Source organism: Agrilus planipennis, unplaced genomic scaffold (genome assembly GCF_000699045.2).
Source record: "Agrilus planipennis isolate EAB-ADULT unplaced genomic scaffold, Apla_2.0 scaffold161, whole genome shotgun sequence".
Taxonomy (NCBI): Eukaryota; Metazoa; Arthropoda; class Insecta; order Coleoptera; family Buprestidae; genus Agrilus; species Agrilus planipennis.
Genome location: NW_020438889.1, coordinates 83,510 through 105,958, shown reverse-complemented (window position 1 = coordinate 105,958; position 22,449 = coordinate 83,510). Strand labels below are relative to the sequence as shown.

At 31.4% G+C, this 22,449-nt stretch overlaps 2 protein-coding genes across 3 annotated transcripts in view; both read right to left on the bottom strand.

The window, feature by feature from the left end:
• Positions 1-16,957, bottom strand: part of LOC108737977 (neuroligin-1-like) — a 280,090-nt gene extending 263,133 nt beyond the window's left edge. Inside the window, exons 1-3 of one of the 2 annotated variants that reach the window (XM_025981832.1) lie at positions 16,879-16,957; positions 8,645-8,782; positions 5,932-6,217 (exon numbers count right to left, since the gene is read on the bottom strand). The gene's annotated coding sequence lies outside the window, so the exon portion shown is untranslated. The remainder of the gene's footprint in view (positions 1-5,931; positions 6,218-8,644; positions 8,783-16,878) is intronic. The other variant, XM_025981834.1, reaches the window with a different exon arrangement.
• The window catches only part of LOC108737971 (probable G-protein coupled receptor Mth-like 3), a 29,172-nt gene continuing 20,230 nt past the window's right edge, over positions 13,508-22,449 (bottom strand). Inside the window, exons 4-6 of the mRNA XM_025981827.1 lie at positions 18,693-18,890; positions 17,059-17,198; positions 13,508-16,955 (exon numbers count right to left, since the gene is read on the bottom strand). Of these exons, the coding sequence (XP_025837612.1) occupies positions 16,789-16,955; positions 17,059-17,198; positions 18,693-18,890 (505 nt within the window). The 3' untranslated portion in view covers positions 13,508-16,788. The remainder of the gene's footprint in view (positions 16,956-17,058; positions 17,199-18,692; positions 18,891-22,449) is intronic.

Genomic DNA, 22,449 nt, shown 5'->3' with positions numbered 1-22,449 from the left:
TCCCAAAAACCAAAAGTTGATTTCGTGATTCGGAAATTTATCAGCAATTTTCTTATTTTTACTGTCCCCATCAAGGAAAAACAATGGTATCAAATCTGATAAAATACTTCGAGAAGCAAAATGAACCAGCAAATTCCCTTACCAATATCCACAGGTACATTGTTTCTGATATAACAATGTTTATGTAGTTCCTCTTTTTTTATTTATTTGATTTAGTTGACTCAACGTGTAAGTATTTTGTACATCTACTGTCAACTACCCAGTACATTTGGGCCCTGATGGGTTAAGGCCGGTAATTACAACACTGATGTCAGTAGGTAATATATAATCATTAATATAGACTTCGTTGGGGTGCCAATCGAAGCTTATTAATGTCAATTGATGTAAACAAAGTTTCAGTTCCAACCGGTTTCTTGTTGAATCAAAAAGACTACCAAAAAAGTAGACTTCAAGAATCCTTGACAAAGATTTCACCGATTTAATAATAATTTTTGTGACAATCATCAATCATTGCATTAAAATTGTTAATTATTCAACTTCAGTGGTTGCACTTAGGAGTAATGCGACACGGGGTCAAACATAAAACTAATTTTCATAAAGATAAACTAAATACCGACTAGATTGCACCCTGTTGCTAAAAACATGGATGGTGTTATCGAAATCAATAATCCTAACTACCCTACACGCATTATACAATATGTATGAAGTAGGTACTCGAGTCTTTCACAGCTTTTGTTAGTTTTTTTTATTAAAGTACTGCCAACACAATGTACGAGTAATATCTGAAATACGAGGGTGGATTGATAAGTTTCCGGCCTAACCAAGAGATGACGCCACTAGGCCTACCTTGAGGTGACATCCTATAGTACCATCCTTGGATAGCTTGTAGCTATAGTTTCAGCCCGATCTCCTTGCTAGTGTAGGTTTGACAGCACGCTGAACAAGACGCCTCTGTGGTTTTCGTAAAAATGGAAAAGCAGGAAAATCGTGCTGTCATCAAATACTTTTATTTGAAGGGGTTAACGCCGAAGGAAATTAAAAAAGAGATGGACTCAACACTGGGGACATCCTCCCCGTCATATTCAACCGTTAAGCAGTGGGTTTCCGAGTTTAAAAAGGGTCGTGTGAGCACCTCTGATGGGCCTCGCTCAGGACGCCCCGTTGAGGTCACAACTCCAGATATGATCGAAAAAATTCATCAAATAGTGCTGGGAGACCGCAGATTGAAAGTGCGTGAGATAGCTGAGACCTGTAAGATGTCATATGAACGTGTGCAACATATTTTGCACCAACATTTGCATATGGAAAAGCTCTGTGCAAGATGGGTGCCGCGTTTGCTAACAGTCGACCAAAAATTGATTCGAAAAAACATTTCTACCGCAAATTTGTCATTGTATAAGCGTAATCCAAGCGAATTTTTGCGTCGATTCGTAACCGTTGACGAAACGTGGGTCCACCACTACACTCCTGAAACCAAAAAACAGTCTAAACAGTGGATTGGACCAGGGGAACCAACTCCAAAGAAGGCAAAAACAATTTTTTCGGCGAACAAGGTTATGGCTACTGTTTTTTGGGATGCAAGAGGTATTATATACATTGATTACCTTGCAAAGGGTAATACTATCACTGGTCAATACTACGCAGACTTATTGCAACGTTTGAGCCACGAGGTGAAAATTAAACGACCTCATCTGGCGAAGAAAAAAATCTTGTTTCATCACGATAACGCACCAGCGCACACGTCAATCGTTGCGACGGCTAAAATCAACGATCTAAAGTTTGAATTGATGCCGCACCCTCCTTACTCTCCAGACCTAGCCCCGAGTGACTATTTTCTGTTCCCTAATCTCAAAAAATGGCTTGGCGGTAAGAGATTTGCGGACAATGAAGAAGTAATCGAAGCTGTAAATGGTTATTTTGAGGAGCTTGACGAATCAGTCTATAGAGATGGCATTAATAGACTGGAACACCGCTATGAGAAATGTATCAGCCTTGGAGGAGATTATGTTGAGAAATAAAAAAAAAAAATTTTTAAAAACCTTGTTTTTCTTGGTCAGGCCGGAAACTTATCAATCCACCCTCGTACATTACTGCTCCCACGTAATTTTAACATTAAATTTTTTATGCTGCTGTATACGTTTCAGCGCACGATATTAATAGCACTTAAAGCAGCTTCAATATATATTCAGACACATGCGGAGAAAAGTTGCAAAAGTTGCTCTACTATTTTTCACCAACTCTGAACTCGTGAGCTTGTTATTTGCTCATTAGTTTTTATGCCATCTGCGGAACAAATGCCCGGTTGTCGCGCGCTACTTTTTCTGTTTGTTATCAAACTACGTTTTCAGAAAAACGAAGCCGAGTAAAAAAAGCGAAAAGCATTTTTAAGCCGGACTACCGCACAATGTACAATTGGCGATTTTGGTAGACACTACAAGTCGAAAAGAAATTGTGCTTTTAGTGATTTTTCTGCAGAACTTCCTCCTAAATAATTGGACTGTATTAGATTGGCTCAAATTCGAAAAAAACATTTACTAAACTAAAGACAACTGACAAATGAACATATCAAATTGTATTGTTTTACGTGTCTTCGCTTCCTGTGACTTAAATATGTATATATATATACACGGAGAAAACTAAATTTTTATGGCAATGAAAAAAATACAATTTTCGATTGTAAATGACTGAATTTGTCCTAGAAATAGTCGAATTAATATGAAATATTCTCAATTTTTACCCACTACACACTTCCTCAAATTAATGAGGAAAAATTTGTTGCTGTTGTCACACCCCAGCCGGGAATCGAACCCGGGCTCTTTCGCGCCAATGCTTTGACCACTACGCTACGAGAGATGACAATTTGAGGAAGTGTGTAGTGGGTAAAAATTGAGAATATTTCATATTAAAAACTAACTCACTTCGGGAAGATAAAGGTAAATTTTCGTCTTTCATTTCCTCCGTGTACCATGGAATTATTGCAAATATGATTAATTAATGAATTCATGACGATTGGTACAGAATAATTCTAACTAATCAGTTATTTTCCAAATTCATAGCAAAAACAGCTCTAAGAACAACATGTTGATTATCATCAACACAAGACCATCCATTTAATTTGTTTTATCTTTCTTTCCATTTAATTAAAATTAAATAAAATAGTTGTTGCTAGTTAACTATTATCAGAGTTCTACTGAAATTGTTGTTGCAATGTCAGAAAAAGTAAAAGAGACCCTGCATAAATACATACATAGTGTATGTATATATACTTACAAAAAGTAGTAGATAAACCCACAATTAGTTTAATGACAATTAAAATCCATTTAGTCATTCAGGAATACCTACAATTTACATCCTACATTTATTTTTTTTATTGTTATATGTAGGTATTATAATTATAAACAGACGAATTTATTAATTAATATTATCATCATCTTATAATAAAATTATACTTTCCTGAATCCTCCACCGATTTTTTAAATAAAATCTATCATATTCTGATATTTCGGTTTTAAATTTTTTTATAAACAACCGGAAGGATGACTGTTGGCAAAGTGTTTTCGTATGTTTCCGCACAGTTTCAAAATGATTCTACATAGGATTATCACCGTTTCCAGGCACAGTTAAAATGTGAGGACGTTATCTTTACTTGAATAACCCCCGTGAAATCCAATTTGTTCCCAGATGTTATCATTTCCGAGCAAATTTGTTCAAGTGGGTGAGTCGAAAGCAAATTCTGTTCTTTCGCAGAATCTAGTAACTGATGAAATAATATCAGAAAACAGTAAACAGAAGAAAATTACAGTTTGTGTAAAGAAAATACGGATTGACTTTAAAAATGCAAAAATAGGATTTGCCACATTTGGCGGTAACCGCTTGAGCGGGGGAGTCAGTCAAGTAGCAATGTTAAAGTAGCAGAGCCAGAGCTGGGCTAAAATAAATACGTAACATTTATTTTATTTACATATACACCCTTCATTTACCATTATTCACTTCACACCGAGTATTTCGTCCTGTGCAATATGTTTCCTTTGTTCTCATTGGCTTATAAATTAAGTACTTTTAGGCATAAGAAAATTCCCCAAAGTTCAAACATGTATTGCAGTGATTCCCAGCCGGTGGTTCGCGAACCCCTGGGGGTTCGCAGTGTTTGCAGAGGGGGTTCGCGAAAATAATATTGTAATGGCGGATTTTTTAAAACGCCAATAAAATGCCTGTTTGTTAAGAAATCTATAATAAATTTCAATATTTTCGTTTCTTTTTTCCTTATTTGTTTTTCAAAATTACTTCATCAATATCAAAATATATCAACAATTTTATACATTAAAATTTATTCCTCTTATTCAAGTAATCAAATACTATTCTCTTTTTATTACAAACATTTATTTATATTTAAAACATTTTATCAATGTGATTAGTATCATGTTCTGCTTTATATTTAAAATCATTGCAGCAGTTTTCCCTTCTGTGTAATATTTTTTTTTTACAATACAATTGGAAATAAATATCAAATTAAGGCAATTTACTACATTTACATCATTTTAGTCTTATTAATGTTTTATTTAAATATTTCACGATTAATGTAATCAATTATTATGCAATATGAAAAAGTATATATCCCATCAAATTTTATTGCTTCTTTTATTTGTCATTAACGACTACATAGGGGGTTTGTCAATTTTTTCGGACTTTTCTTTTGGTTCGCGAGGAAAAAAAGGTTGGGAAACACTGATGCATTGCATAGGTAACTTATACCTGAGAATTATGCAATTTTTAAACTAGGATCTGATTAGGCAGGTGGGGTTCTTTAATTTTATACCGCATGCCCTCTTGAGGGTTGATAATTTACCCCTTGATGAGAAAAATAAAAACATCTTAAAAAAGTGTTTTTCCGTGACATCATACATTGCATTCCTTTGTAGAGTAAGATAGTTAAAGGTGGTTTAAGGCCTAGAATTCAAATTGATTGAATTTACCCCTTGATGAGAAAAATAAAAAGGTTGTAAAGTATGTTTTTCCGTGGCGTCATATATTGCATTCCTTTGTAGAGTAAGATAGTTAAAGGTGGTTTAAGGCCTAGAATTCAAATTGATTGAATTTACCCCTTGATGAGAAAAATAAAAAGGTTGTAAAGTATGTTTTTCCGTGGCGTCATATATTGCATTCGTTTGTAGAGTAAGATAGTTAAAGGTGGTTTAAGGCCTAGAACTGAAAGACGTACACTCAGCAATAAATAAAAAGAAAGAATATTTTAATTATGAAACCCTTGTTAAAAATTGGCATGCATCTTTCGTTGGCACAAGGGTGGGTAAATTGATCTATCTCAATTAAAAATGAAAGTTTTCTACCTTTGTATCAAGAAAGATGACTGCTAATTTTTTCACAATGATTTCATAATTAAAATTTATTTTCTCTTTACTGACATGCAACGGAGAATTTTGTATTTTTTTAAAAGTAAGTACACGAGACCGTTCAGGCCCTCTGGGCTGATGGAAATTGCAAGCCTTTCGGCGGCAAGGCTTTCCTTTAACTACCTCAGATTACGGAAAACTCATTTTTTTATAAATACAATTTTAAATTTCACTATGACCGGATCAAGAAAAAAAATTTTACACCAACAACGAACACACATTACCTATACTTCTATGTATTGCCTTCAAACATCAGCAATAATCCAATATTACCACTAATAATTATTACTATTACTACTATTATCATAAAACAATATTATCGGTTTTGGAACGTAACTTACTAGAATTAAATCAAACCGGCAACTGTTTGCAATCACAATCAATAATATTTTAGCAAACATCATTCATTTACAGAAAATATTTACTCGAACCAATATAAATCAGTGCCATCAACACACCTGCGCCATCGCGATGTAATTTAATTGTTTTCATAATAAATCAAAAGCAAGTGAATCATTCCTACCTTGAATCAAATTTCAAACAGATGAAGTTTGTACACCAAACACTACGAACACTTTTATTTTATCGAAACGAGCATGAAAATTAGTTAATTGCAGTTTATCTACCACTATATAACACTGTCAAATTCTTTAGAAACTCGCATAACGCCCGAACAATACCGAATAGATGAATCTGAACGAATCGCCCTGATACGTCAATCATAGCCGACTGATAAAATGAAGAATTTAAAGAAATATCTGTGAAAGGCGTCATCCTTCTCTCTTGTTAACGAATGCTACAGTTGTTTACTTAAAAAACATCACACGAAATGTATTACTCATACTTTTATATTAGAAAGAGTGCAACAAAGCGAAAGCTCACAACGAAATCGTTTTGATAAAACATTTAATTTCAAATGAATAGAATATGCATATTAATATGTTTAATAAATAATTAATAAATCTTAATACAAACTACGTTTAATACTATATACAGGTGTTACATGAACCAAGTAATTGATAAGAGCATTAGTCTCTTTTTTTATTGTTTCTTTCTGTAATTTACTCCGATTTTAAAATATTCTGCTAATAAGTATATCTAGTAGATAATAATGTTCTGACTAATTAATCTGAATTTTTATTTAAATAAAATCATTTAGCCTTTATGTTTTAAATGAAATGACCTAAACGATATAGGAAATTCATAGCAAAAATAGTTGGTAGGCACGTGGTTAATATCTACATATTTTACCTTCAATTAAGTTTACACTATTTATCATAATCCATAATAATTTTAAACATGGTACCATCACACATTGGCGTCGATATACCTAAGTACAGTTAGACTTTATTGTTTTCTTTATAAAGACAGCATTTTTGAACAATTTCTACAACAAGAGCATTGAATGCCAACCGAAAAACGTTAAAAGCTGGTTCATTATTTATTTATTAGCTAGGTTTTCAAAAAGAAAAGTCCTGAACAAAACTGGAGTGTATTTTCTTCGAAACTAAGGCTGAAACGAAAGCGGCTTTTATAACCTGCTACATATATATGTACATAGAATCTTTAGCAAACATGCAAACAGTAAAATGTGTACATATATACACGTATGTGGGTGTACCCACGGTTCCGCATATGCATGTATGCACGTAAAGCGGCGCTGGTGTGCTTTCCATATTTTTGAGAAGCTAAAACTGTTTTAAAAGTGTAGCAGAAAACAAAAGGTGGCAATGGAGTTTTTAAACGGCCTTTCACATGCGATACTTGAAAGCTTGCAATTTTAAATGAAAAGGGAAGAAGTAAATAACGCTTAAGCCGGAGCTTTTATCTTAAAACCAGGCCCACATCTCCGACATTATGCTCCACGTTCATGTCAATGACAAACTTTTGAATATTTTATTTTTCATTACGACTTGAATACCTGCGGTTGCCTGGTTTTTTGATAAAAAAAACGCAAAATAGAAAATCGCCACCTTTTTCTGAAAAAAAGATCTTTTACAGACTGATATAAAATTTACGCTTCTTAAGAAGAAATAAGTATTTTCAGATGGGCACCTTACAAAAGCCACACAAATGAGTCTTCTTTTTGATGTAAAATAAACACACGAACTAAATTAGAATTCGTTGCAGAAATGATAAATAGTAAACTACACCCCCACCCAACTCTATATATAGACACTTAAGGGACTGAACATTTTTCGGCGTTATAAAGAGTGGTCGTTAAATGGAGAGAAATAAAAGATGTTATTTTACTATCTATAATAATATGCATTTACCAATATAGTACACTTTTTGCACACGAACATTATTATTCATACTTTGCGTATAGCCTATTATCTTCGTCTGATGTTTTTTGCTGTTCCAATATTTTAATTGTATTTTGTTACGTATCTTATTGATATCTTGAGATACTGCTGAATCAATTTCTTTATATAAAAAGTATTTTTTTAATAGTTTCGCTGCATCAAGTGCTTGTTTGATGCTTGGCGGAGGGACAGCATTATATACATACGAAAATATGTTGCTGGCTATTTAAAAAGTACTGCTCAATGATTTATAATGCCGCATTGTTGTCGTTAAATAGAGTGAGCGTGACGCTATATGGAGTGAAATATTGTATAGAAAACAATGTAAACCAACCAAAGTCAAGCAATTTCGACGTTTTAAGGAGTTTGTCGTTAAATCGAGTGACGTTATAAAGAGTTTACACTGTATATTAATTTATATGAGCAACAAACGAAGTAAAAACAAAAAATTAATTTCATTTTCCACTCCCTCTTTTCCTCCGTTACTTTCATATAATCACGTATAACAGCTGACTGTATAATACGCAAACACATAACTATATCATCATTCTCTGAAATTAAAACATCCCAGATTCTTAACAATTTGTGAATATTAACCTAATCTACTTCTACCTCTACCCCTCTTAACTCCTGTTTCTGCTTCCAATATGTCTTTAACTAACCTTCCATGCCTGAAAAGGTGTCCTACCAGCCTAACTCGTTTTATTATTTAGTGACTTCCATAGTGCCCTCTATTCCTAATACCTCCTCATTTCTAATCTTCTCTTATCCTTGTCATTCCTCTGTAACAGTACACTTCGAACCCGTACAGACATATATCTTTAACAATTTTTCAATTTACATTTTTAGGTAAATTATTCCATCAGATCTTTGAATATGGTGAAATCAGCAACTAAATAAAAATTTATAAAGCAATAGTGTTTTACTCACCAAAATACGAGATTACCACCCAGGTGTGAATCGTTAACAGCGTCGAAGACGAGCGACTGTGGTAATTCCTTCCCGAGACGCGAGATGCTTATACCATTTTTTACCATACTCCTGCCCCGATAGTTCATATTAAAATACCTAAAAGGACACACTATTACCAATATTAATATTAGTGTACAATAAATATAATAGTAAATTTACTCCGAAAATGTATAACTAATAATGTTGAAACGTGAATCTCCTTAAGATTACGTGTTATATATTCCTTTTCAAAAACATAATTATTTAAATTTTTACTTCTTTAGAAGCCTATTTTCCACTGTTAGCAAATACAGAGCTTTCAACTAATGATTAGTATAAAGATTATTGCTATTTCACTGTAAATTAAAATTCAGCTAGACTACTTTAAACTTAGTCTGCAAACCCTTGGACATCTTCCAAATCTCTAAATCCCTAATCCCAGATAGTTAAAACCAGAAACATACTTACACCTTATTAACTCTAAGTGATAATAATCTTACTAATCTCATCGAATCTCCGCTATTTTATAGATTGAATACTTATTTGTTATCAGTTTATTATGACAAAGAATAAATGTTTAGACAGAAGACAAGATTTACATACTTTTTAAATATATCTTTTAATTAATCGTATGTAGGTAGCATATATCTATGTTTAATTGTGCATGATCTTAATAGTACCTATATTATCTATTTTGCTAATTCACTTTATTCAATTTGTAGTTTAAATACATAAAAAATGTGCCATTGATAGAGCTATTTAAACAATTACAGATTTTAAATACCATCCTTTTAAATGTATAAATCATATTTCGTCATTCAATTGTCTTGAAGGCATGATACCCTCAGAGCCATCTTTGGTGTAATATTTCAAATGCAAAAAGGATTTTATTTGAGACTTCAGAGCTTTTCGACAGATATCGAAAATGGATGGAATGGAATTAATCAGCTCTACATTGCCGACTGGCAACTTACAAAAGCATTTTACACTTATTTTAAACATAATTGTCAATTGTACTGACTACAAGTCATTCAGAAACGCATAAAAAGACATCAGTCGACTATTTCTATTATTATTATCAAAAATTTAAAACCTTAAGGACAATTCTTAAAACACCAATGTAAATAATGCCATTGAGGTGGTATATCTTATTACCACCTGATGCCGTTCTTCCTGGAGCAACTTGTATATGGCTTAAGTAAAGAAATGTGTTACCTTCCTGTGACTAAAATGATGAAATTTTGTTAGTAACAGAAAAGTGAGCTTTTCAAAAAGCTTTCATCATTTAGCTTTTAAAATACTGAAAATAATGATTAAGCATATCGGTTATGTAAAAAAAAGTAATATTCATTTAATTTTCAAATAGAAAATATTATTAGTATTTTAACAACCCTCCACTGCAGAATGGAATTTCAGAATGTATTTTTAACATCTATTTCTGTCCATTTTCCCACAATTCAATTCGTAACAATTTCCAACGAAATTTCAATTAAACTCGTGATTATTAAAAACATTATTGATATAAATACCTATTACCAATTGTGTAAGGTTTTTACAGATTTAATTACCATGTTTTTAAATGCTCAAACCTTATTTCGTTATAATTAGTTGATTAGTCAGTCTGGTAAACTATAATTAACTCGCGTGCAAATTCCAAAAAGTAATTACCTACAAAGTAAGCAAATTTTTTCTTTCTTTCTATTGCAACCGCTTTAAGAAAGAGATGTAGACCGTAGAGGCAAATACTACTTTCGAATTTCTATTAAACTCTAAAATATGATTTCATATAAAATTTCACATGTTAACGCAAATAAATATGGGTCAGTTGTTGATGTTAAGAATTATTTTGTAACTTTTGCAGCTATGTACAAGTTCTAATGTATAGTTTTTAAACAAAATTAATAAACTGCGTGATTGAACTGTTTGCTGTAAAGTACTAATAACAAACTACGCTCAAAGAAGATAATAAATAGGTACCTAACTGACTAATATGATAAAGCATACAGTACCTAAAGAAGGAAACAATATATTAATGAGGCTCTGGGTGAAGCAGGTACCTTCTGAAGTAGGACGCGACACTCGCGATAATTAGTTGATTAGTCAGTCTGGTAAATTATAATTAACTCGCGTGCAAATTCCGAAAAGTAATTACCTATAAAGTATGCAATTTTTTTCTTTTTTTCTACTGCAACTGCTTTAAGAAGGAGATGTAGACCGTAGAGGCAAATACTACTTTCGAATTTCTATTAAACTCTAAAATATGATTTCATATGAAATTTCACATGTTAACACAAATAAATATACGTCAGTTGTTGATATAAAGAATTCTTTTGTAACTTTTGCAACTATGTACACCTTCTAATGTATACTTTTTAAACAAAATCAATAAACCGCATGATTGTACTGTTTGCTGTAAAGTACTAATAACAAACTAAGCTCAAAGAAGATAATAAGTAGATATCTACTGACTAATATGATAATGCATAGAGTAACTAAAGAAGGAAACAATATATTAATAAGGCTCTGGGTGAAGCAGGTACCTTCTGAAGTAGGACGCGACACTCGCGATAATTAGTTGATTAGTCAGTCTGGTAAACTGTAATTAACTCGCGTGCATTTAAAGGAGTTACCTACAAAGTATGCAAATTTCTTCTTTTTTTCTACTGAACGTCTTAGCAACTGTTTTAACAACAAAATGTAGACAGTAAGAGCAATGTTACCTCCCTTTTTCAGTTGTTAGTTCATTTCAGAATTATTCGTATCATCTCTTTCTGTCTATTTTGTCAGAATTTAATTCGTAGCAATTCTTCGACAAAATTTCAGTTGAATTCGCGATTTATAAGTACTTTATTTATATGCATATTTATTACTAATTGTTTATTTTACTACACAATAACTTTATCAAATTTGAAGTTTAAATTTATAAAAACAGTGGAATTACTAGCGATAATTAATTATGATATTTAAATACCACGTTTTTTAACGTTTAACACTTATTTTCATTTTAATTTTTTAAAAATACGATTCCCTCAGAGCCCTCTTATGTGAAATGCTTCAAATAGAAAAAGCATTTCGTGTGAAAATTCAGAGCTTTTCGACAGTTATCGATAAAATTTATTGAATGTAATTCCATCAATTAAAGTTCTAATTTATCGATGGGCAATTTAGAAACGCATTTTACTTTATCAATAAAGATTTGTAACAACTTTGTTTTAATTCGATTAATCAAACCTACTTGTACTTGGCGGAAATTCAATGTTCAAAAACTAAAGCACCTGCAATTTTCATGATTTTTTTAAATGTATTGGTCACATTTGTATATAGTACGTTTTACAGTTGTATTCAAGAAATGTTTTGTAACTTCTGTAGAAGTCAATGCAAAATAAAAATTCATTATTTGTCAAGAAAATAAAGCAATCCGTAGGTCGCATGTTCTAATATCAATAATATTAATTCTAAGTTGACATTTTAGTTAGGCCTTTAATTTGATATTCTTTTGTAACTTTTGCAGCTATATACAAGTCTTAATGTATATTTTTTAAATAAATTAGTAAGCTCCGTGATTGTACTGTTTGCTGTAAAGTACTAATAACAAACTAAGCTCAAAGGAGAAAATAAGTCGGTGCCTTCTGACCAAAATGATAAAACATAGAGTAACTAAAGAAGGTAACAATATATTAACGAAACTGTAGATGAAGCAGGTGCCTTCTGAAGTACGACGCAACACCGCGATAATTAGTTGATTAATTAGTTTAGTAAACTGTAATTAACTCGCGTTTATTTTCTAAAAAGGACTTACCTTCAAGGTATAAAAATTGTTTCTACTGAACGCCTTAACAACTGTTTTAACAACAAGATGTAGACAGTAGACCCAATGTTACCTCTCCTTTTCAGTTGTTAGTTCATTAGTTAGAGTTATTTATATCATCTCTTTCTGTCCATTTGGTCAGAATTTAATTCGTAACAATTCTTCGACAAAATTTCAACTGAATTCGCTATTTATAAAAACGTTATTTATATACATATCTACCACTAATTATTTATTTTGCTGATCAATAACTTTATCAAATTTAAAATTTAAATTTATGAAATTAGTGCAAGTACTAGCGTTAACCACTTATGAATTTTAAATACCATGTACGTTAATGTTTAAAACTTATTTCCTTTTTCAATTTTTTAAAGATATGATTCCCTCAGAGCCCTCTTTGGTGAAATGCTTCAAATACGAAAAGCACTTCGCGTGAAAATTCAGAGCTTTTCGACAGTTATCGGTAGTATAGTACATTGAATGTACGTAATTCAATTTTTTAAAGTTCTGAATTGTCGATAGGCAACATATAAAAGCATTTTACTTTAAAGAGAAAAATTGAACAAAGATGGAGTTATCAATGAAAAATTTGTAACGTTATTTTAATTTGATTAATCGAATCTACGAAGTCCTTGATGAAAATTCACCGTAAAATTAAAAAGTTTAAGCATTTGCAATTTCCACAAATTTTTTATTCTTTACCTTACATATGCTTCACACTTCATAAGATACATTTATTAAAATTTCGTAACTTTTGTAAAAGCTATAAAATGGTGAAGCAAATTATGTAAAGTGAATAATAATACGGTGGTACAAATGGTTTATTTTGATTCATTTGTTTAAAACAAAAATTAATCTTTGATTTTGACGGACTTTTGAATCTTTTGCACTTAAACAAAATATAGAAAAGCATCTGTAACCAACAACAATAAATTGTTGTAAAGAATTATATACTTTCGATAACTTATCAGATTTTAGACTGTTCAAAACATAATGGCTAGTCAATAAAATATAGGGAGTCCCTTAAAACAGCATTGAAAATTGGTGTTTCGAATATATTAAATAGATTAAATACAGTTATTAGATAATACACAGGAAAGCACAAGAAATAATTAGTTTCAATTTTAATTATCTAATAAGCAGTCGTTTAATTAGTAGGTAAATAATTTTTTGTCATAGTCCTTCTGGGCTGACTGATCTGTTATCAGGTAACAACTAAATATTTCTTCAGTAAAAAACGCCGAAACGTTTGGAACAGGATAATTACAGAACAGCCCAGAAAAACGATTACCTGGAACCGAAGATGGATCTACCCCAAGCAACATTATGTACTGTAATTCCTTCTTATTGAAGAAATCATTGCTGAAGGAAGTTCAAAGTTCACTATAGTTACACATTTAATCAGAAAACGATGTCAAGAATATACCTAAAATTGTATAAAAAATCTATTGATATACTTTCTGGATAGAAGTTTTTTGGGTATTTGTCTATTACTATAAATTATAATAATGTACAATAAAATATAATTTATTACAAGTACATATTCATAGCACAAAATACGTAAGAATGCATGAACTATTTCTCATTTCAGTTGGCTCACTGTAGGATTTTTCTGATATTCGTACCTATTCATAGAAAGTAAAACTACTACAAAATTATATTATTTAATTAAAATCCTTATAGTACTTCTTTATCAAAACAAATGCGTAGTACCTATGTGAATATAATATGAGAACAAAATTAACAAAATGTGAGTAATTTGAGTACTGTTTACTATGGCTAACGTCGCCTTTATTATTTATAACAATCAAAAATTCTACGAAACACAATAATGATTATCAAACCTTGACAAAGTCTGAGGTGAACAAATTCCAATTAAGGAATTATCGAGATATTAACTTAATCATTTGTAAGAAAATCTTTTTATTACTTGTTAGGAACATCAAAAACAGATTAACAAAGATTGGGATTTGTAGCGCTTGTTATGAATTATAGAACGTAATTGACTACTGTTGGTGTTTTTAAAAAGTAACATGCCATTAAGTGAGCTAAATAAAATAGAAAAGGGTTCAAATACTTCTCAGGTACCTTTGTAGTTATATATTGATTGTAATTAACACACTGGTATGCGCTGTATAATATAAGTAGATATACTTTACATTTATTATTTTTAATAGATTACAGGTATATAGGTATATAAATAGCACGAATATATATATTCCTTATACTGGAATACTCGGCTATAGAAGATAATAATAGCTATACATAGGGTTGGTAGTTTATCTTGAGAATATGAAGATCTTATTATTTTGGAAGAAATTTTAATGAAACGTAGTTTTTCTGGTGGTTCCACCTTAACTTTCGAGGTTGTTTGCAGGTCTAGTTAGCTTTTCAGTAGAAATACATATTTTTGTCTTCAGCAATGCAAAGAGCAGAAAATTTTGAAATCAAAAATATCCTTAAAAGTAATTTGCTCTTTTGTTTTCAGTAGATACTTGTGAGAAGTTAAGAACAAATCGATTCAAAAGTGTGTATTCCTTTATAAAAAAGAGTTTACCTTCAAATAACTTGATTTCTCACAAATAAAAGTTTAAAATTTAGGATCAAATCAACCGCAAGGATATTTCCGGTTACAAAACTTAGTTTCCCGTATATGTAGGTAGAATCCAAACTGTACATTCCCGTAAAAAGTCACCAATTTTTATTAAAACTTATTCCAGAATAATGAGATCCAGTCATGATATTTCATCACCTCAAAATAAATATTTGTTTTTGTGGAAAAAGCCCTGAGTAATACTCCACCATCAGGCGCGTGTTATTCTACACAGTAATCCCTCGATCTGTGAATCAAAATTTGGCGAGAAATTGAAAATAATATAAACACCGGTTATCGCACACACTGGCAAGTTTAACTTGATTTAAATATAGCCGATATTTCTCTCCTTCAATTTCATCATTATTGTAGGAACCTATCCAACCCTTTGAGGATAATAAAGGATTTAATCTCAATTGTATAACACATAGAAACTTTTTTTAAAACAATACATTCTTCTCTAAAAGATGCACTTACCTAATCATAAACATAAAAATGCTAAAAAATAGTCAGCCTTTATCCTGTCTAACGAGAAGAGACTCACAATCAAAAAAAGTATTAACAAAAACAAAACAACGCTACATCAGTATTTCCATTAATCAAAACGAAAGCTAAATCATCGAAAAATACTGCAAAAATATTAAATTGTAATAGAAAAGCCATTGTATTTAAATCAAACTATAAATTTAAAAAAATACTTAAAAATAATTTATAAGTCGAACTGTAAAACATGTTACATAGGCCAGAGACGTAGATGTCTTGAAATGGGGGTAAATTAGCACAAATGTTAGGGATACACCAACAACCTAAGGGAGACTGGTTCTAAGGTTCTAAAAATAAATAGCTTTATAATATGTTTAATTGAAGTAACCTGTGATTTTAGCCTGCGACTAGAGATTATTTGAAATGTTGTTTATCGGCTTATTGTTGAGACGAACTTAACCATTCTGCCATAATCACATACTATCATCGTCTGTAGTACCTAATCTTCTATAAATCTAAAAGATTCAATAATATCGGTCAGTTGTATATTGTTTTAAACCTATCCTCGTTAGAAGTATTTTTCACTTATAAAAATACATAAATTATTAAAATGAGGCATTTATAGCAATTCGAGACGTTTTAAAAATAAGTTTACGTATGTGTAACTAACTGCCCCATAATATCCAGATAAATAAAATAAAATTAAAGTATACTTAGAGTATTTTAAAAAATGAGTTTTTGAAAAGATTATTCACATAGTGTTGAAATCAAAATAATACACAGGTAAGTAAATACTTTTACTGTAAATTTTAAAATTAGTTCTTGAACTTTCTCATTCAGTACTTAATTTTTAGTAGATAAATATACTTCTTTTGTTTTCTATTTTTTCTATTTCAGATCTTTGAATTCTTCTCCTTACTCAATTTAAATACCGTTACCAGTCCTTTGGCGTTTTCTCAGTCAACAATTGTTTAGAAGTTCCTTAATTTACGTATACTTCTACAATTTGTTATTTCCACTCTATGTTCTAAATTGTATAAGAATTAAATCAGTCAAAACTTACCTTTAGTTCTTAAAACTAAATTTTACAGTAACAGAAACTTTTAATTCTCTATCCTAGGTATAAGTAGAAGAAAGAGAAGATAGTACTAACTTAATGAAACATAAATGACGCTGAGTACGACATATTTGAAACAAATTGTACTTAATTGTACTAACTTCATAAAGTAATATAAAGTTTTAAGCATGAATATTTTTCAAATGTAAGTTGCGCTCAGATGAAGAATGTAAACTGGTGTTTGTGGTATTTTGAGACGATGTTTTACTTACAGAAGCAATCCCAAATTTTTTCCGAAAATTTTGTAGAACCTTCTTCTTTAACATAAATACGCAGAAAATGAGTATGCCTAGAAAAAATCATAAATAATAATAAGTTGCATTAATACAATTATTTACAAATTATATTCAAATTGTTGATAGAAATACTTTATAAATATTTATTAAACATACCTTCTGATGCATTATAAGAGTCAACAACAAGTTCAAAACCTTTAAACACAACAGATTCTTGTTTGAAACAAAATCCAGAAATAATTTCGAAAATCCATGAAATTCCCATAATTACAAACAGCTTGAATATTACCATCAATCTAAAAATAACATTATTAACTGTACAGATTCGGAAATAATTATTATACAATATATAGATAAAATGCCTCTATAATATAGATAAAATAAATTATACAGTATTGCCGAGTTGTCGAAATAAAAATTGCTTTGTTCTTATTTATTGTATCCACATTTAAATCAAACTAAATAAATAAACCAACATTTAACTCGCCCTAATCTCTTTACTTAAGTATTGTGGCAACTAAGATCTCTCTATCTCTTTTTGGTTTATTTACTATTAAAAAAAACTTCTATAAATAAATTTTATTTTGCATCATAGTCTCGATTGATTTATCTATTAGAATAGACGATCAAATTTGAATTCAAATTTATTCAAGTTTACAAACTCACAATTAGCATACTACACGTTAAAACCTGAAACGCACTTTAGCTAACGTACCGTTTAAAATCATTTCCATATGGATCATAACAACACTAATTATCATAACATTCCTAATTATAAAGCGAAATAATTAGATGAATTAACAAATACAAGTCCCTACCATTCAAAATACCCCCCGATCAACGAAATTATAATGTCGAAATCGTGAAAAACCGTTGATCATTTCAAAAGGTACTTCTGATAGTATTTAAGTCTTCCACCTCCCTATTGACTATTATTGTATTCATCATCATAAGGTCGTCAGTCCTAAGTCCTCAACTTATCTTTTCACGAGCATTACGATCTTATGCAGCTATAAAATCACAGTGCAAATGTGCAAAACTACTGATTTCAGTTTTGAACATTTAAGTGCCAAATGTTTATATTAGAGAGCTTTTGTTTAATCTCACGCCTAGACTTTCTCACTCAAAAGTAATATGAATTTGATTTTTCGTTTGTTGATTCTGTTTCATCGTCTAAACATTGACGAAATATAAAAATAAACGAATTCCTTACTGAATCCGCTATGACACAACGTCTAAATATGAAAAGCTTCCGATTACTGGGAAAAAGAAGAATGATTTACTTATCGAATATTCACACTGGTAGACTTCAATGAAATGAAATGAAAAAGTCTACTATTAAACGTAACGGTCCTTAGCGTTATGTTTTGAAGCCATGTGGGCGTTTTTGTAAGAAATTTTAGGAAATATCTCAATCTCGAATGAATTTCGTACAATGTTACATCATTAAAAGTATTTTCTTTGAGTTTGTTTACACTTATTTTAAGTTAATGATACTTCTTGAATGCAATAGGTTAATACTCAAAACGGCGATTTATTTGACCCTGCTAAATTTAGGTTCAAAATTAAGTTGAAATCGGACTAAAAATATCTCAAGGAATTTGAAACTAGCCCGTAATCGAAATTCGATCGATTTTATCATTTTATTTTCCCTCCTACCAATCGTCCTGCAACCTATTTAAATCAACGTAAAATGCCACAGCCCAGGACATTGAAAAATATCCTAATGTGTGGTAGGTATTTACTTGTACGAATTATTATTACAAAAACGTATATTAAAAATTAATTACCTGTCTTTATCTGCATGAAACAGCTTCTTCTTTTCTTTAGAGCTTTTCGATGAATCCTTTATTCTAGCTATTTCACTTTTAACCTTGTAGCAGTAATATGTGGTTCTTGCAAATAAAACGCTGTTGCAAACAATTAACACAGCCACTGGCATAAGGAAAAAGATAGCGTAAGATTCAAAATTGCCCCCTGTAACGTGAAATATTTATTTTTAAAATTTTTGTAAAACTTTGTCTTTGCTGATTATTTGGTAAAAATGTAATAAGTTTTTCTTGATTTGTTCAGTCCTGACTGTATATACATATATTTTTAATTCTACAGTTATGTGGGAATTCATAAAAATATTTCATCCACGTTAACAATATGTTTCAGGCAATTGTGAAGTCCTATTTTGTTCAGTTTATTGCCCTTCAGGTACTTTTGCCGGACCCCTTGGGTCAAAATATCTGTACTGCTTAATTATTACTAGCTTGGTACAGCCTATCCACCCTCTCTCCCTTCAGGAGGTCTGTTTATGTATTTAAGTTAGTTTTAAGTTGTACAGAAAGCATTCTTTCAGTATCTTTGTAAACGTTCACTTTGTTAATTTTAATTCTTTTGTAAATATAATAAATAGTTCAGCAGTTTCTAAATATTTCATTCCAATCTTTTAACAGTTAATATCCAAAAANGAAGTTTCTTAACTAGTTCACATAAGTTAGAAAGAGAAAGTACAAGGATCTTAAGTGTAATTTGTGCCGGAAAAGTTTCGGACAAAGTTAGCGCCAGTTTGAAATTAAAGCCCAACTTTTTATGGCTCGTCGCGAATTTTGAAAAATCGATACTGTTTACGTTCGTCGTGACCACGTGGTCTCGCCAGATCACGGAAACGGCACCCCATCATGATATGTTGGTGACCAATGGTTTTATGTCGTTTACTTAATCTGGTCTGAACTTTAAAGCCATAAAAATAGACGACGAGTCAGAAACAACATGCGAAACGCAAAGGGTTGCCATTAGTGGGTGATTTCGGTTACCTACCAAAAATTGCGGATGCATTAATATACGAAAATAAGGTGAAAAATGACAACAACCATGACTATTTGGTATGACTGACCGATAACAACAAGATGGGAAAATGCAAAAGGTTGTTAGTAGTCGCTAGGGTTGCCACCTTTTCAGGCTTTACATAAAGTATTTCTCGACTAAATGGTTCAAAAAAGAAGGTACTCGGCATAAAAATAAAGTATTTTATTTTTTGTTTTTAAAAACATATTTATTGTTACACCTAACAGCCAGTAACAAATTGCTATTGCTCTTAAATATATTAATAGCCTCTGAATATAGCAAACAAAGATTTAAGTAAACTAAAAGTTCTTTTTTAATTAGTTTTAATGAAGCTTTATTCCTGTCGTCCCGCCACTTTGCGTTCATAACAGAGAATGCTGAAGTGGCCGGAACGGACAGTAACAGTGACACTACTTTGAACATATTTGGGAAATCAGGTTGTTCCGTAAATATGCCTTGCCATTTTTCTGCAGTGCATGTTTCATTGGAAGTGATGCTGCTGTTGCAAATTTTTTCCTTAATCTGATTTAAATGGTTCACTTCATTGTAAAGTTCATCATAATTAATTTTTGTTTCCATATTTATGGTTTCAGTAATTACGATGTTTACTTAAGGTCTTAAATAAAGAATTTTTGCGTACTTTATGTGTCTTCTAAAATATAACGTACGCACAGTCGAAATAGAGTGCAATACTCTATAATAAAGTACGGGTGACAACCCTAATAGCTATACACCATTGGGTTATGATAGTTAATTAGTTAATTTTACAATTAAATAGAGTAATCGAATGTAATCCTTTAACAAGAGTTTTATTTTTAAAATTAAGAAAATAACGATGAAGAAAATCCATTCAACAAAGAACTGACATAACGTAAACGCCCAGAGATAGAAACACAGATGGATGATACTTAACAGATTGTTTACGAAGTGTTCAAGTAAAAACAAGCAAGCTACTGTGAACCATTAATATAATGTACAAGTTAGATGACTAGATCTTCCCAAAATAAAATTGTACTAGATTAATAAAGACAATCTTTCAGGCCTTCAAGCACACAACCAATATTTATCATGGTTTTTATAAACAGCTTGTAGATAAGTGTGTATTTAGATTTTAAACTAATCTTCTATAAGCAATTCAATTGATGGGTGAAGACATGAAACTACGTCATCATCATAAGGTCGTCAGTCCTAAAACTAGTTGAACCTAATCTTCGCATTTTCTTAAAACTAGAACATCCCACATCCTTAACTATTTGTAGACAATAGTTTAATCTCAGTCTACCTCTACTCCTTTTAACTCCTGTTTCTGCCTCTAATATGTCTCTCACTAGACCTTCATGCCTGAAAAGGTGTCGTGCCAACCTATCTCGTCTATTTCTTAATGACTTCCATATTCTTTCTAATACCTCTTCATTTATAACCTTCTACATCCACGCCCGAGATAAAAATGTTCAGTCTCTCTCTGAAAGCGAGACTCTCTCTAGTGTCGTTGAGAGAGACTGTCGAGAGACTATCAAAAAAACTATTTAGCGTCTCTGAACAAGAGACTCGAATCGCTCATATAGAGATTCTCATTTCGTATCCAGTCTCTGAACGAGAGACTCGAATCTCTCAATAAGTGGTGTCTTGCTAGACATGGTTAAAATTTTCAAAATTTTAAAAGTTCAACATATTTCAGAGATCCCAGTCTACGAGAGACTCGAACCTCTGAATTAGCAATTTTATCGTTCGAGTCTCTCATACAGAGAGACTGTGAGAGATCCATAAAAACACCTAGGCAATAACTGAGAGATGTGAAAGACTGTGAGAGACGCTCTCAGAGACGCTGAAAGACTCTGAGAGACTGAAAATTTTTGTCTAGGGCGGTATCCTCATCATTCATTCAACACCACATTTCGAACGCTTTCTAACCTTTTCTTTTCCGCCGCGGCCACCGTACAAACATACACCTTAAACAACCTTTTTCGAATTTCTAAATTAACCGTTCGCGAGTATAGAAGTTACTTCTTTTTATTGAAGGCGACTCTACCCTGCACTATCCTCTGCTTTATATCTTTACTACCCCTTCCGTGCTGACTTATCTGACTTCCTAAATACCTAAAATCAGCCACTTCATCTAATTTTTCCTTTAACAATGTTTAAACGAATTAAGGAGTTAGCCCAATTGCAAAATAAAATGAACATTACTGAAGCGCGAATTTCTGTTTTTGTTTTTTTATTTAGCCATTTAACACACCTACTTTGTACGTCAGATAATTACCAAGTTAGTTTATCCAATATCAACAGAAACCTCATCAGGGTAATTACACTTATTGCTTTTTTCTAATATACATACGCTGATACGTTGCGGGTGAAAAGTCCCTTGAGAAATTAAACTATAAAGCTTAGATACATAAAAACATTCGAACTGTAATGAATACTGTCGGTAGCAGTAAACAGACAGTTAAACTAATCATTATTATTTAATTACATGGTTGTGGCATACGCTAATTCACGGAGTAGGCAAAAGCCACATCATAAGAACGCATATTAGCAATTAATTACTTAATTGTCTGATTAAAGCACTTTTCACGAGCAAAAAACTCAATTCAATTAAGGCAGCACACCAGACGAAACTTTAAATTTCATACTTTACTAATTAAGTCACATAAATAACTTAAGATAAGTGATCAGACAAAAACATGTAATTAAAAGTAAAAATAAAAAGGCATT